Source organism: Sus scrofa, chromosome 9, assembly GCF_054392235.1.
Source record: "Sus scrofa isolate SSC_HxYL_T2T_F1_AM1 chromosome 9, Sscrofa_HxYL_maternal_Yorkshire_Landrace_v2.0, whole genome shotgun sequence".
NCBI classification, from domain to species: domain Eukaryota; kingdom Metazoa; phylum Chordata; class Mammalia; order Artiodactyla; family Suidae; genus Sus; species Sus scrofa.
Window position 1 is genome coordinate 32,019,502 of NC_139391.1, and position 14,482 is coordinate 32,033,983.

A 14,482-nucleotide genomic window follows, 5' to 3' on the forward strand; every position below is an offset into this window, starting at 1 on the left:
TTTTTTTCTTTTGATCATGCCATGGCGCATAGAGTTCCCAGGCCAGGGATCAGATCTGAGCAGAAGTTGCAACCTATGCTGCAGCTGCGGCAACACTGGGTTCTTTAACCCTCTGTGCTGGGCCAGGGATCAAACCTGCGTTCTGGTGCTGCAGAGATGCCACCAATCCTGTTGTGACACAGCGGTTACGTCTTTTTTTTTTTTTTTCCCCCTTTTAGAGCTTCTTTATCTTATTTTCCTTGCTCCATTTTATAAGACTGAAGACATGAACACTCCTAGGTTTAGGAGACTGTGCCCAAGTTTGGGAAGTATAAGGATGTTTTCATAACACATGGGGCATGTAGGAAAACATGTTGTCACTGTATTATTGCTGAATATTCTCAGTGAACACACTGAACACATTTTATGTATTTTTCATCAAGTTATGGTTCCTTTTTCTAATCATTTCCCACCTTTTATATTTGGTTAGTTAGGGGTATTCTCATCTGTACTTTTTACACATAGTATTTGACATTGAAGATTAATTTTTGTGTTTCTGAGGTTATGTATATATCCTTTACAGCACTTTCAAATTTAACCTAACTCATTTGACTTTCTTTCATGATGCCTATATTTATTTTTAAAGGAGCTTTTGTATACCCCTGACTTTTAGATTGTTATTAAACTACAAGTTAGAATGGAATCAAGGTAAAAACTGGGAAAGCACTCATTTGAAAATCATAAATATTGAATGTATGCAAAAGCCTGTCATTTTAACTGAATGAAATCCTTCCTTGTGATTAATTTCAGAAATTATTGAAAGAAAATGCTTGATTTAAAATACCTTTCATGTTAGAGAGGTAAAATTATTGCCAGTTTTTATTCTTGTGTTTCTTTCTTTATTGCTAATCAAAGTGGCTAGTATAAAATCTTTCATTGCCCACTTTTATCTAACCACAGAAACATTAACCAATAGATAGGAGTTTGTAAGTACTGACTGTTCATTCTAAACAATCCTACCTAAAAAGTAATCTCTTGTGTAATTTGCATTTGAGTAGCATTTGAAATGTGTTTTCTAACATTGGTTTCATTGTTCATATCCCATATAAAGGTAATCCTTTCAAATTCAAATGAACCTGCTGGAGGACAAATCCTTCCTGAGAAACAAATGCACCTATGTATGATATTGAATAGAGCTTTTGAATGGGGACATGGTCAAGTCAGTCAGAATATATTTGATACTTAATGAACCTTGGAAAATAGAGTTTTAATCATAACTAGGACATTTGAATGAGAACTATCAAATGTACTTAAGCTGTGATGGAGAGAGAGTGTGCGTTTTCTTGTAGTAGAAACTCACTCTTTTGGAAATCAGCTTTCCTGTCCTATTAGCCACCTAAGTGAAATACCACTGTGCCACCACGTATAATAATAAATTGATGTGTGTTTCAGAAAAATCGCTGTCCAGGAGTCCATGTGTTTGTATGTTTTCTCACATTCTGGCTCTGGACATGGTTCAACAGTTTCCCACCCTTGTCTGAGCTCCTTGTGACAGATCCCATCTCTCCTAGTTCTCCATGCAGGCTGTCCCTGAGATGTGTGCCTAGCACGTATTTGCTCTTATTCTTACTCTTAGTATCACTAGGCTTTTATTGCCCAGTGGGAGATTTGGATCATCAAAAACAATGTTTGAATTACCTTTGCTTTATTAATAGGTAGTGCTTGAAGTTGTATATCTTATATCTATTTTTGAGTTTTATTCCTATTATTTTGTCTTAAAGCATATTTTTTTCTTTAAGCCTATTTTAAATCAACATACAGCTCTTATTTATAAATGTACTAATTGTAGGAGTTCTCACTGTGGCTCAGCAGGTTAAGAACCCAACATAGTGTCCATGAGGATGAGGGTTGCCTTGCTCCGTGGATCAAGGATCCGGCATTGCCGTCAGCTGCAATGTAGGTCGCAGAGGAAGCTCAGATGAGGTGTTGCTATGGCTATGGTGTAGGCCCCAGCTATAGCTCCAATTCGACCCCAGCCCAGGAACTTCCATATGCTGTGGGTGTGGCCATAAAAAGAAAAATAAATGAACTAATTTTAAAAGTCAGTTTTAGTTTATTATTTTCATAAATTTGATAGTATTCTCCTGCTTATGCATTTAATCAATCAAACTTCTCTACACATGTCAGGTTATAATTACCAAACTAGTAAATTTCATTCTCTCTAAGTCAACACTCTAATAAGACAAATTTGTGATTCCAGCAAATATAATCTTCCTAAACACCAGGCAACTTCTGTAATCTAATAAATCTGCTTATAAATGCAGAAATTAATATTTTTAAGAATTCTAAATGGTCTGGATAAATAATATGTAAAATTGTACAGTCACTTTGAAAGGTCTTTCTACATTGGTATAAAGCCCAGTTATCAAAACTACACTTGTTTTTGGTCATTTTTACCCATTCTTGAAGATTCAGATTTGCTTGCCTGAACAGAATCAGCCTTGTGTTTTAAAATCAGGACTATGGCATATGCCACCAGTAAAAGAAACTCTGACTAATAGAAGCACAGGATTGAAGGCATCTCTTAGCACTAAGCTCCCCATTGCTGTGGAGTGGACTTCTTGATATTGCCAATCTGTGTGTGTGCGAGGCTTTCTAGGCATTTTTCAATCCAACGTGCAATGAATAACCTTTCCAGGTCCTTGACAGTTGATCTTTTTTTGCATGCAATTTTGAACAATCCACTAGTACATCAAGGCCTAAAATTTATTACTGGACCTTTGAATCTCTAGCTCAGGCTGTAATTTTACCCCTTTCTCTTTTGTCATGTGTCTTATCAACCACTGTTTTTCTAGTGATTTAATGACTTTATGCTCAGCAATATTTCAGACTCAAACCCATGGTCCTCTTACGAGGAGCATCATGTTTTCTTCATAGTGATACGTCTAGAGTTTTGTTTCAGTTTAAAATTATATTCTAGTGATTGTGAATTTCTCAAACCACTTTCTAAAGCCTTGAATAAATCATGTGAGCTCATCATGTTACAAGTTCATCAGCTTATATCGTACTTATGTTTACCCCTTCTACCATTTTTCTACCCCTCATCTTGTTTTTCTGAGATCTGTGTCTATTTCTGACACTGGACTCTCCCCTAAAGTGGCATTATGTCAATTTTAGTCCATAACTTCTCTCACAGTTTGGTGTCTGAGACCAGTACCAGCCCTGGTAATTTAAATTGATTCTTTTTATCTTAAATTATTCCTGTTATCCTTTGGAAACTCAGTTTTGCTGGGAATGTGTTTGAGGTTTTGAACTATGGAAGATAATAATGAAGCATAGAGTCGTCAAATAGAAAATTCAGGTTTAAAAAAAAAAATGGTTTTGAATGTCAGCCATTGGAAGTAGCCATGTGTGTGCTTTCCCTGAAAACCCTAAAAGCAACAGTCAGAACCATCTCCTAAATTAGGGCCAAACTGTAAATATGCAGAGAATATATGCCATGCAATGAAGACTGAAACCATACTATGACTGAAGAGTAATGTGACTCTTTACAAGCCTAACATGGAAAGTCTCTCTACTTTGTGGTTACTCTTAATTGACCATTTTCAGAATATAATTGCCATCAATGAGAATAGCATAATTCAGTAGAGAAGGAAAATTTGATTCGTCTCTATGAAAAAATCATCAAGTTAAAATCTAGAGCATTGGTCAGTAATAGGACATTAAATCCATAGATACTTTTCTGATTGTAAATATACCATATTATCCTTTTATTGAAATTAGAAGACTTTTGAAATGAATTTATTTTGAGAGTAATTACAAAACAGATATCATTCAATTAAGATTAGAACTGCAGTTTCTAGGTGGCTCGGTGGCTTAAGGATGCAGCTTTGTTACTACTGTGGCTCCGGTCGTTACTGTGGCACAGGTTCAGTCCCTGGCCCGAGAACTTCCACACGATGCAGGTACAAATATATATATATGATCACATATATACACTATATATATACACATATATACACTAAACTGTTCCTCAGGCCATGCTATTGAAAATAGAATTCTGCCATTTGAGCCTGTTTTTCAAAGAAACACATTCTCTTTCTTGAGATACCTTTTCTGTCCTGAGATTTCCATTGTGGGACTAGTTGTTAACAGAGGCAGAGGAGAGGCAGTTTCCTTTTTTCTAGGCTTTCTTTCTCTGGCATCCTCTGTTGGTGCCCTGGACCTTGTCCCCTCTCACATGTACTTATTGTGTGACCGCTTTTCAGCTGGTCCTACCCTAAGCCCAGAGAAACTGGGGGTTGTGACTGGAAACGCTTTTAGTTCTCATTCTCTCACGCAATACAGTTCAATACTATTCTGTTATATACCAACTTTATTCCAGGTATTGTGAATAAGAAAAAGTAAGTTCTTTCAAATGATGTTTCTGCTAATGAAAATCACTCCTAGGCTATGTCATGGTAAAATCACCTAACTTCCATGTGCTCATATACAAAAGCAAAGGGACTGGACCAGAAGGTACTTTTAAAATATCCCAACAACTCTAAATTTCTACCACTGTGTGTTTCAGTGGCTTTCCCCATGTGTGACTAGGCGATGTGTTCTCACCAGCAACACACAGAAAAAGTGACCTCATTCCTCTTAACCTGGGCAGTTGCCATCTCTCACGAATGTTTCAGAGCGTCTTTGTGCTGTTAAGATAGTTTAGTTCTGGAAGTTCTCAGACGTCCCTAGGTTACCTCCTCCTCCTTCACTGCATCTCCCCAAGGCCTCTGATTAAACACAGTTCTTTTTCCATCACTAAGACCCATCAGCAAGAGGGTCAGAGCTCAAGACCTCTTCAAGAACAGAACAGAAGGAAAGAACAGTTTGGGCTACGGCTGTGAAGAGTGAACTGCTCTTCCTTTAGGGAGAAGAGAAAGGGTCCGGCAGGACCCACGAGTGCCAGTAAACATACTTTTTTCTTTTCTCCTGTTTCTTTCAAGCCACATATAGTATGATATGAGTTGTCTGTGATAGGGGCCTTTTAATCTGAAATGGTAGATTAGAAATGTCAACTTGAAGTTAAAGACAAGCGTTGCTTTTTTTTTGGTCAACCCTGAGAATGTACTGTAAGGCCAAGTAGATTACATCTATAAGGACGTGCTGGGTTTTTAATTACTAGGAAATTGAAGGTACAAGGACTTTTGCTTTGTTAGCTGTGGGGAAGACTATTCTTTCTTACTTTCTTTTTTCCTCGTGGCTATTTGAATTCTGTTGTGATTAATAGCTTTTGTGCTACTGAATTGCCTTATGGAAACTTGGGTTTTGATAAAAACTTTAGCCGTACATAGTTTCTAGAGGGGGAAAAATAAGGTTAACTTTTGATTAAATTAAGTTCTTTAAGTTAGCCTATCTTCTGCTTTACCACCGTAGGCCAAATATCATTAATATTATGGGATTTCAATTCCTGGGAATTTGTGATATTGTATCTGCATATCCCTCTGGTCCTCTCCAGAGAGATATAGGGCTGGGGTAAGGGTCCTGGGAGAAGCTACCAGAAGTAGCTCCTGTTAGCCTTGTAGAAGTCATCAGAGGGGATGCTTGAGCAAGCCGGGTACAAACCAGTCATTGGTATGCCATGAATCAAGAAGCGTGTATTGGCTGCCTGCTGTGGGCCCTGATTCAGCAGTCCCTATTTCATATGGATGGGTATACTCTTCTCTCTGCTGCAGCAGGAGTACTTGCCCTCTACTCAAGGAGAATTATGATAAATTATCAACCTTTAATGGTGTTGTCTTAGTAAGAATCCCCTCCATTGATTTTTCATTTGAACTTGGTAGGAGTTGCCAGTTTTTCTTTTTTATACAGTAGAGATCTGTTTTCATTGAATTCTCCTTAGCACTGACATGGTAAGTATAGTAACCCCTTCATGGCTTTGGAAGGCTGCAGGGTTTCCTTTACTGAATGTGTTTGTCCCTGCCTTCCCTCAGAAGCACCACTCCAACATCGTGTCACTGGGAGATGTAGCCTGTTTAAGGCACGTTGCCCTCTTCTCCTCAGACCTCAGCAGAAACCGCTGGCTGCTTACATGAAGGCGCTGTTGATTAGTAGTCTGTTAAGGTGGCCATGAACAGGCATTCCCACTACTGCCCTTCGCTGCCTTTTTATATGAATTGACAAGTCAGTAGCCAGAAAACTGTATATATTTCAGTGAAGCAAGGAAAAGCTAGGTCTGTGGGATCACCTTTATTTCATTTGGTGCTTTTTACCAGAGAAAAATATTTTAGTTATACATCATTAAATCAGCAGCAGCCAGGTTATGCTGTGGTCTCAGAGACGTACCATAATAAAAGTTCATCTCTTAATCAGGCTATTTCCCCATTCAGGTCAACTGTGATTCTCTTAACTCTAAAACCCAAGCTCATGGAGTAGCCTCTGTCAGTAACATTGCTGATCTTGTGCCAGAGGGTAAAAAGAAAATGACAGGCTTCTACACCCCAGTGCTTTTTGGCTGCTGGATAATGACGTTTGCTATTTCCATTCATATTTCATTGGCTAGTCATATCATATACCAGGCTTGTCCTCGGGGGAGCCCAGAAACGTAATCTTCCTGCAGGAAGGGGCAACAAGTATGAGTGAACAATAATCCCAGGCTACTGCACTCTGTTCAATTCCAGGGGCAGATGTGTTTGTCCATTGTGATTTATTCTCATTCACTGAGAGCATATGGACAGGTTTCTTTTTTTTTTTTTTTGCCTTTTTAGGGCCACACCCATGGCATATAGAAGTTCCTAGGCTAGACGTCAAAATCGGAGCTACAGCTACCGGCCACAGCCACAGCCAAACCAGATCCGAGCCAAGCCGCATCTGCAACCTACACCACAGCTCACAGCAACACAGGGTCCTTAACGCACTGAGCGAAGCCACGTCCTCATGGTTGGGTTCATTACCGCCACGCAAGAGGGGGAACTCTGGGGTGTGTATCTTAATATTCAACTTCTGGTCTCTTTATTGGCCAGCTAGATGCACAAGGCCTGAGTGGTTTATGCCTGATCTGCATTTATTTAAAGAAATAGATCACTACTCTGGCCCCTATTGTTTTTTCATGTTTTAAAGTTTTATTGAAGTATAGTTGATTGACAATGTTGTAATGCTTTCTGCTGTACAGCAGAGTGATTCAGTTATAGATGTATCCATTTTTTTTCAGGTTCTCTTCCCACAGACTATCAGGTAGTGTTCCCTGTGCTATACATCAGGTTCCCGTTGACCACCCATTCCACATACAATAGTGTAATATGCCAATCCTAAAGCCCCAGGTATTTTTAAAGTGAGTAATGTAGTGTACCTCTTTGAAAAATGACATTCCTGGAAGGTAGTACCTCAAGCCCTAGTGACTTCAGCCATGTCCTAAGAATACTTTGTTCTTGTGATTTGCATATGTAGATTTTATATTTTTCTGTAGCCAATAATGATGATGATGATGACAGCCAACACTTCTGTAGCACTTAATATATTCCAAGCACTATTGTAGGAGCTTTGCAGATGTTACTTCATCTGTGAATAGCCCTATGCAGACAATACTACTATTATCCTTATTGTGTAGAGGAATAAAAGGAAACTGAGGCAGAGAGAGGTTAAAACTATGCCTGGTAATACAGCTGGTAAGTGGGAGAGTTACTACCTACTGTCTCTTTCATTTGGTTAGCACTAGTTGCTGACCTTTTTTTTTTCCTTTAAATCATTTCTTCTCTTTCTCAGCAATGTATGAATAGGCACATGGAGAAGGAAACTAGCATTTGAATAGGTTTGTTCCATTGTTAGGAGTTTGTCAGTGCTTCATGTGGCTTTGTCTTCATCTTACAACAGCCCGTTACATTTAATTCTTCTTTCCTTCTTTTCATAAATGAAAGGACTAGAGTTCATAAAAATTAGTGGGCACACTTCCTTCACAGAACCGTAAATACTAGAGCTGAAATCCAGCCCCAAGTTTTCCTGGCTCTTAATATGGCTCCTCTGCACCATGGAACCTCCCCATACTCTCTCAGGCAATAGCAAAGGATAAAACAAAACAAAAATATATGGCTGTTTTTGCCAACACAGTATATTCTTTCACCTGTCTGAACTGATTGATGGTGTTTTATTTACTCATGTGAAGAGAGCTAAAACTTAAGATCCAGGGAGTTCTTATTGTGATTCAGAGGGTTATGAACTTAATTAGTATCCTTGAGGATGCAGGGTCCATCCTGGCCTCACTCAGTGGGTTATGGATCCAGCATTGCTGTGGGCTGTGGTATAGGTCGTAGACATGGCTTGGATCTGGCATTGCTGTGGCTGTGGCGTAGGCCAGCAGTTGCAGCTCTGATTCAACCCCTAGCCTGGAAACTTCTGTATGCCGCAGGTGTGGCCCTAAAAAGCAAAAGCGAAAACCAAACACACAAGCAAAAAACAAGGTCCATGGGACATATCAAGACAGTGGCACCCATGGAATGACCTGGCAGACTGAATATCTGTAAGATTTTATTCTTTATAATGAGCCTGTGATACTGGTTTATTAGGATAGAATGGGATATCACTGCCAAATATCCCAGTATAGCTTCAAGATAGAGCCTGGTTATTGTTTATTTTTCTCAAAATGGATACTTAAACTCTGTTTTTGAATATTACAGTTACCTTTATTCATTTAGCTAAGAGCAGGTTTTATAGAAATTTTTAAAAAATGGTTTTCTCTTTAATCTTGTTTATTGAAAAGTGGAAAAATGTGACCTCAAGTACCAAATGTTATAAATGTCAGCAACTTGTTTTAATTGATATAAAATGCTGAGTCATATAGTAGTTATATTTTTAGTTTTTTAGAAACCTGTATACTGTTTTCCATAGTGACTGCACCAATTTACAGTCCCACCAACTGTGTACAAAAGTTCCCGTTTCTCCACATCCTCACCAACACTTGCTGTTTGTCTTCTTTTTTGCTGTATGTCTTTTTTTCTTATAGGTGGGAGGTGATATATCATTGTAGAACCTTTAGTTTTTGGAGTTCTTGTTTCTCATCTCAGATTTCTCAAACCTTTTAGTCAGTCATTTTCAGTGAATTTCTATGTTTGTGATTTCTTCAAAGTCTTTTGTGCTTTTCTGGCACTTTAAAAAACCTTTTTTAGCATAATGTTTATATATGTGTGTGTGTGTGTGTCTGTGGATTTGTGTAGTTAACATGGATTGTTTAATCTATCATCTTTAAATGGAAATCATTTTTTTGTTTGTTTGAATTGTCTTCATTTATTATTATTTGGGAATATTAAGAAATATTGTATATCCACCACGTGTGATAAAAATTTTCACTATAGTGCCAAAAAATTTTGAATCTTTCCTCTGGGTGTTATTGGGTATTCTTAAATTTTGAATATGATACAAAATGCAATAAAATAGAACACTGAGCTTGAATTCAGGAGATCTAAGTTAAAATGTGGCCGTAGACCTTAAAACAAAGAAAAGCAAAGTTTTCAGCAGCCTAATGAATCATCGTAAGATTGCAAAACTTGGAGTTCCCATCATGGCTCAGTGGTTAACGAATCCGACTAAGAACCATGAGGTTGCGGGTTTGATCCCTGGCCTTGCTCAGTGGGTTAAGGATCTGGCATTGCCGTGAGCTGTGGTGTAGGTTGCAGATGAGGCTTGGATCCTGCGTTGCTGTGGCTCTGGCGTAGGCTGGTGGCTGCCGCTCTGATTCGACCCCTAGCCTGGGAACCTCTACATGCCGTGGGAGCGGCCCAAGAAATGGCAAAAAGACAAAAATTAAAAAAAAAAAAAAAAAAAGATTGCAAAACTTTCTCTCTACCTCATAATGTTTCTTTTGAGAATCTCATGGGAAAAGTTATGTGAATAGCTTTGTAATGAACAGTGAAAGTTTATTGTTACTGCATTTGCTTTTATCATCTGGAACATACATGGTAAGGGGTAATGCTAATTTTAGGGAAACTGGATGGGATCAATTTAACATGTTACTTTCTGTGAAAGATCTGTGTTTCTAACTAAGCAAGTTGATATAAAAACACTGGTGAATGGGAACCTCCCTCTTTAACTTCTACACCCAAATAAAAATTCAGATGCTAACCAAAATATTTGATAAGTTTGGTAACAACCTCTCTGCCATCAAGCCATGAAATAACAGAATTCACGGAAGCAGGAGTGTTAAGTTCAGCATAATCACCTCATATAATTTTTCTTTTCCTTTCAGTGTACTTAAATGAAGCAGGTTTCAACTTTGTGAGAAAATGCATTCAAGCTGTGGAAACAAGAGGTCAGTGTTGCCTAATGGGTACATCATTACTGTTGTGTGCTCCCTTCTCATATGGAAATTGCTCAGAAAACAAGGTTATACTTCGTTATTAGCAGGAGATTAATTTTGAGAGATATGTGAATTAGAAATTATACCAACATGTTGGAGTTCCTGTTGTGGCTCAGTGGTAACCAATCCAACTAGTGTCTGTGAAGCCTCGGATTCAATCATATTGGCCCACTCAGTGGGTTAGGGATCTGGCTTTGCTGTGAGCTGTAATGTGGGTTACAGACATGGCTCTGATCCTGTATTTGCTCTGGCTGTGCTGTAGGCCGGCAACTGCCTTCCCACTTGACCCCTAGCCAGGGAACTTCCCATATGCTGCAGGTACCGCCCTAAAAATGAAATGAAATGAAATAAAATAAACATGTCAGTAGCTATTCTTTGAACTTTAGTTTACCAAATTAAACCATACTACAAACATACTTTTTAATGAATTTTCATAATATAGCCTGACTTTACGTCTTACTGATGGACTCTGTATTATTATTATTTTTTTTTTTTTCAAGCTTTAGGAAGGGAAGATTCCTAAGGAGCTTGGATTCAGCTCTCCTCCTTCCCTATCTTATCTCCCTTAGTGATTTTAGTCATTGTCACAGTGTCAGTACCTTTCCTCATTCTGGTCGTGACCTCTGTCCTGAAGTCCTCTCTATTGGCCTTCCACTCCCAGGAACACTTGTCTAAAACAAAACCTCCTACTGGGCTTTGGAGTTCTGTAGATTTAGATTCAGATTTTGGTGCTGCCACTTTGAAGTTTTAAGAAGTGAATCTGAATCTGTCTCCTCACCTTTAAAATGACACTGTCAATTCCATCAGACTGTTCAACATGCAAGACTCCACGTCTAAGGAAACAGAATATGAGAAATACTGAACATCCCTTCCCATCATGGATGCTTCTTTGTATTCAGATAGTGGTGAACAGGCAGGTGTACTTTGCTACTTTGAAGCTCTTCATAGACTTTCAAATCACTGTTCAGTGTCTGCTCTGAGAAATACATAGCTGATGGAGTTTCCAGGGTAGCTTTGCTAGAGTTAGACTACAAAATTGGATACATAGCTTTCAAATTTTGTATAGGCATACATCTGAGTTTTTTTTTTTTTTAACAGTCTGTACTTGGAAAGCTGTGTCTTAAGCCATTTTCTTGTGATTTTTTTCCTTCTCATTAGGCATCACCATCTTAGGTCTCTACCGAATAGGAGGCGTGAACTCCAAAGTTCAGAAGCTCATGAATACCACATTTTGTAAGTGTTGGGTGAAGCTGGATACTTACTGAATTTTTGCATTCTAATAGAAAAATCCAAACCATAGGTTTCTTTGAGATATAAATTATTGCTTGTCTTTGAGTACTTTCAAGTCATATTTAAAATTAATATTTGTATTCAGTTTTTAGTGTTGAATTATAACAGATGAACAATTAGAATTTTAGAGGTATCCCTTTTTATAATATTATAATTGATAATTATCTAGAAGTACAATAAGATTTATGGATGCCACAATTCAGATTACCTGACTTGGAATCTTAATTCGGCCAGTTAAAAGCATTGTGACCTTGAGTAATTTGCTTAACCTCTCTGTGCCTTCACCTCCTCGTTTGTAAAACAGGGGTAATAATGATACTGGCCTCCTTAAGAATTGTAAGGATTTGATATGTTAATCCACAGAAAGCACTTAGGAGCACGCCTGGCACATAGTGAGTGTGCTGTGATGTTAGCAGTTAGCAAACATCTGATTTGAAAAGCTATATTCCATAAGAAATCTTTGAGATTCAGTGTCAGAGTGAGCTTTGCACCACCACAGGTATAGAGCCGTCCTAAAATTAACGCCACTGGCATGCTAAGAAATAAATGCCTCTCTCTCTATGTTTATGTCTGTTTTCTTAATGGTGCCAGTGTTATTTTGGATTGCACCAGGTAAACATCTTATTTTCTTTTCAGCTCCCAAATCCCCTCCTGATATGGACATCGATATTGAACTGTGGGATAATAAAACAATAACAAGTGGGCTGAAAAACTACCTCAGGTGAGGGGGGCTCAACCCCTGCTGCTCTGCTTTCATCTCTCAGGCACCCCCTTGGGCAGTCACCATGGACTCCAGGGAGCTCCGTTCATGAGCTTCACTCCTTAGTGCAGTTCCTTCACATAAGAAATAGTACAGGGTGGCAACAGTTATGTTTACAGTTCTGGAACTTACATGTGGTTGTCCAAATCATAAGCTTAAAGGCTGCAATATTTTATGACTACTGAATCATTTCTGTATCATAGTAGATTTGAATTAGAATTTTATCCTTGTTTTTTTTTCTTTTTTATTACTCAAATGAATTTATCACATCTGTAGTTTTATAATGATCATAACAATCCAGTTTCACAGGATTTCCATCCCACAACCCAAGTACATCCCCCCACCCCCCAAACTGTCTCCTCCGGAGACCATAAGTTTTTCAATGTCTGTGAGTCAGCATCTGTTCTGCGAAGAAGTTCAGTCTGTCCTTTTTTTCAGATTCCACATGTCAGTGAAAGCATTTGATGTTGGTGTCTCATTGTATGGCTGATTTCACTTAGCGTGATAATTTCTAGGTCCATCCATGTTGCTAAAAATGCTGGTATTTCATTCCTTTTTATGACTACTGAATAATTTCTGTATCATAGTAGATTCGAATTAGAATTTTATCCTTGGGTTTTTTATTTAAAAAAAAAAAAAAAACATGTTGAAACTGAAAGTTTGTTTTTAACTGTTACCTCCACCTTTGAGAGGAATTTTGCTCCTATAGGCTGTGGTTCTTACAAAGTAAAAGAATAGTCTCCCAGCTTCTGCCTTTAATATAGTCATGGCAGTATATTAGTGCTAAGGGGCATTGGTGTCTTTGAGGTCTGCATTGTAGAACTACCTGCAGCCTCTCTGCTAGGACTTTATCCTACCTAATTCTTAAAGAAGCATTGAAAGTTCAAGGGAAATCAGAAGATACTGCTGTTCTGAAATTTGCCTCATTCTTTATTGTAGGTGCCTTGCAGAACCACTGATGACTTACAAATTACACAAAGATTTTATTGTTGCTGTTAGTAAGTACATTTCTACTGGATGCATTATAATTGATGTGGTTTTATGCTATGTTAGATGTAAAGTTTAAACCGGCTAGTTAACATTTTCCTACCTATTGCTTAAGAAGTTGTCCTGTAATAACTTACAGGATGGTTATAAGAAATCACTGAATGGAGTTCCCATTGTAGCTCAGTGGGTTAAGTACCTGACACTGTCTCTGAGGATGCTGGTTCGATCCCTGGCCTTGCCCAGTGGGTTAAGGATTCGGCATTGCTGCAAGCTGCAGTGTAGGTCCCAGATGCAGCTGAGATTCAGCATTGCTTTGGCTATGGCATAGGCCTCAGCTGTAGCTCTGAGTTGACCCCTAGCCCTGGGACTTCCATATGCCATGGATGCAGTCATACAAAGGAAAAAAAAAAAAACATACCCCCCCAAATAAATAAATAAATAAAAATAAAAATATCAGAATGTACTAAAATATTTTACTTCATAAGACCTCATTGGGGTGACAAGTATGGTGTGATTATAAAGAGCTGTGAAGGATTATTCTCATTACATTTTACTTGATTGATGCATTTCTTACAAGAGCAACTTTTGCGTTAGACAAGACTACAAATACATCTAGTTGGTTAGGCCACCACCTCCACCATACACGTACCCACATGCTACATTCCTAAATCTGGAGAAAGAGTCAGATATTTTTGGCAGGCGACGAGTGCTTCCATCAATCCCCTTTCTCTCATACTATAGTTGTTGACGCTGATCACCTATCTATGTTGTTTCTTTAGATCTGTGACTGCCCTAATGTGATATGAATAGATAGCTTTAATTCAAGATTGTGGGGAGAAGGGGAAGAGGCCAGTGAAAATCATGAAACCTGAAAAGTTAGGAGTGTGTTCCTATAAAATATTGAGCTCAGAGCTCCAGGTCGCCATCCGAGCCCATCACAGCAACTTGGAGCAGTTAGGAGTTGGCATTTCATTGTTAAGATATATGAGGTATGGCTGTAACAAGAGTATTTTGCACAATCCAAGAAAGAAATTGGCTGCCCTCATTTGTTACCATACATTGTAATGTCACAGAAAATGTTGTCTACTGATAAAAGTGTCAGATAAAGTTGAGTGACCTTGGTTTCCAGCCCAGCATACATG

The 14,482-nt window shown here is 38.4% G+C and overlaps 1 protein-coding gene across 2 annotated transcripts in view; it reads left to right on the plus strand.

Moving 5' to 3' along the window:
• ARHGAP42 (Rho GTPase activating protein 42) overlaps positions 1-14,482 on the plus strand; it is a 280,435-nt gene that overhangs the window by 239,095 nt on the left and 26,858 nt on the right. For both annotated transcript variants that reach the window (XR_014815100.1, XM_021062699.2), the window contains exons 13-16: positions 10,193-10,255; positions 11,462-11,536; positions 12,230-12,314; positions 13,293-13,351. Coding sequence is in view for 1 of the 2 variants with exons in the window: in XM_021062699.2 (XP_020918358.1) it covers positions 10,193-10,255; positions 11,462-11,536; positions 12,230-12,314; positions 13,293-13,351 (282 nt within the window). In the remaining variant the exon portion in view is untranslated. The remainder of the gene's footprint in view (positions 1-10,192; positions 10,256-11,461; positions 11,537-12,229; positions 12,315-13,292; positions 13,352-14,482) is intronic.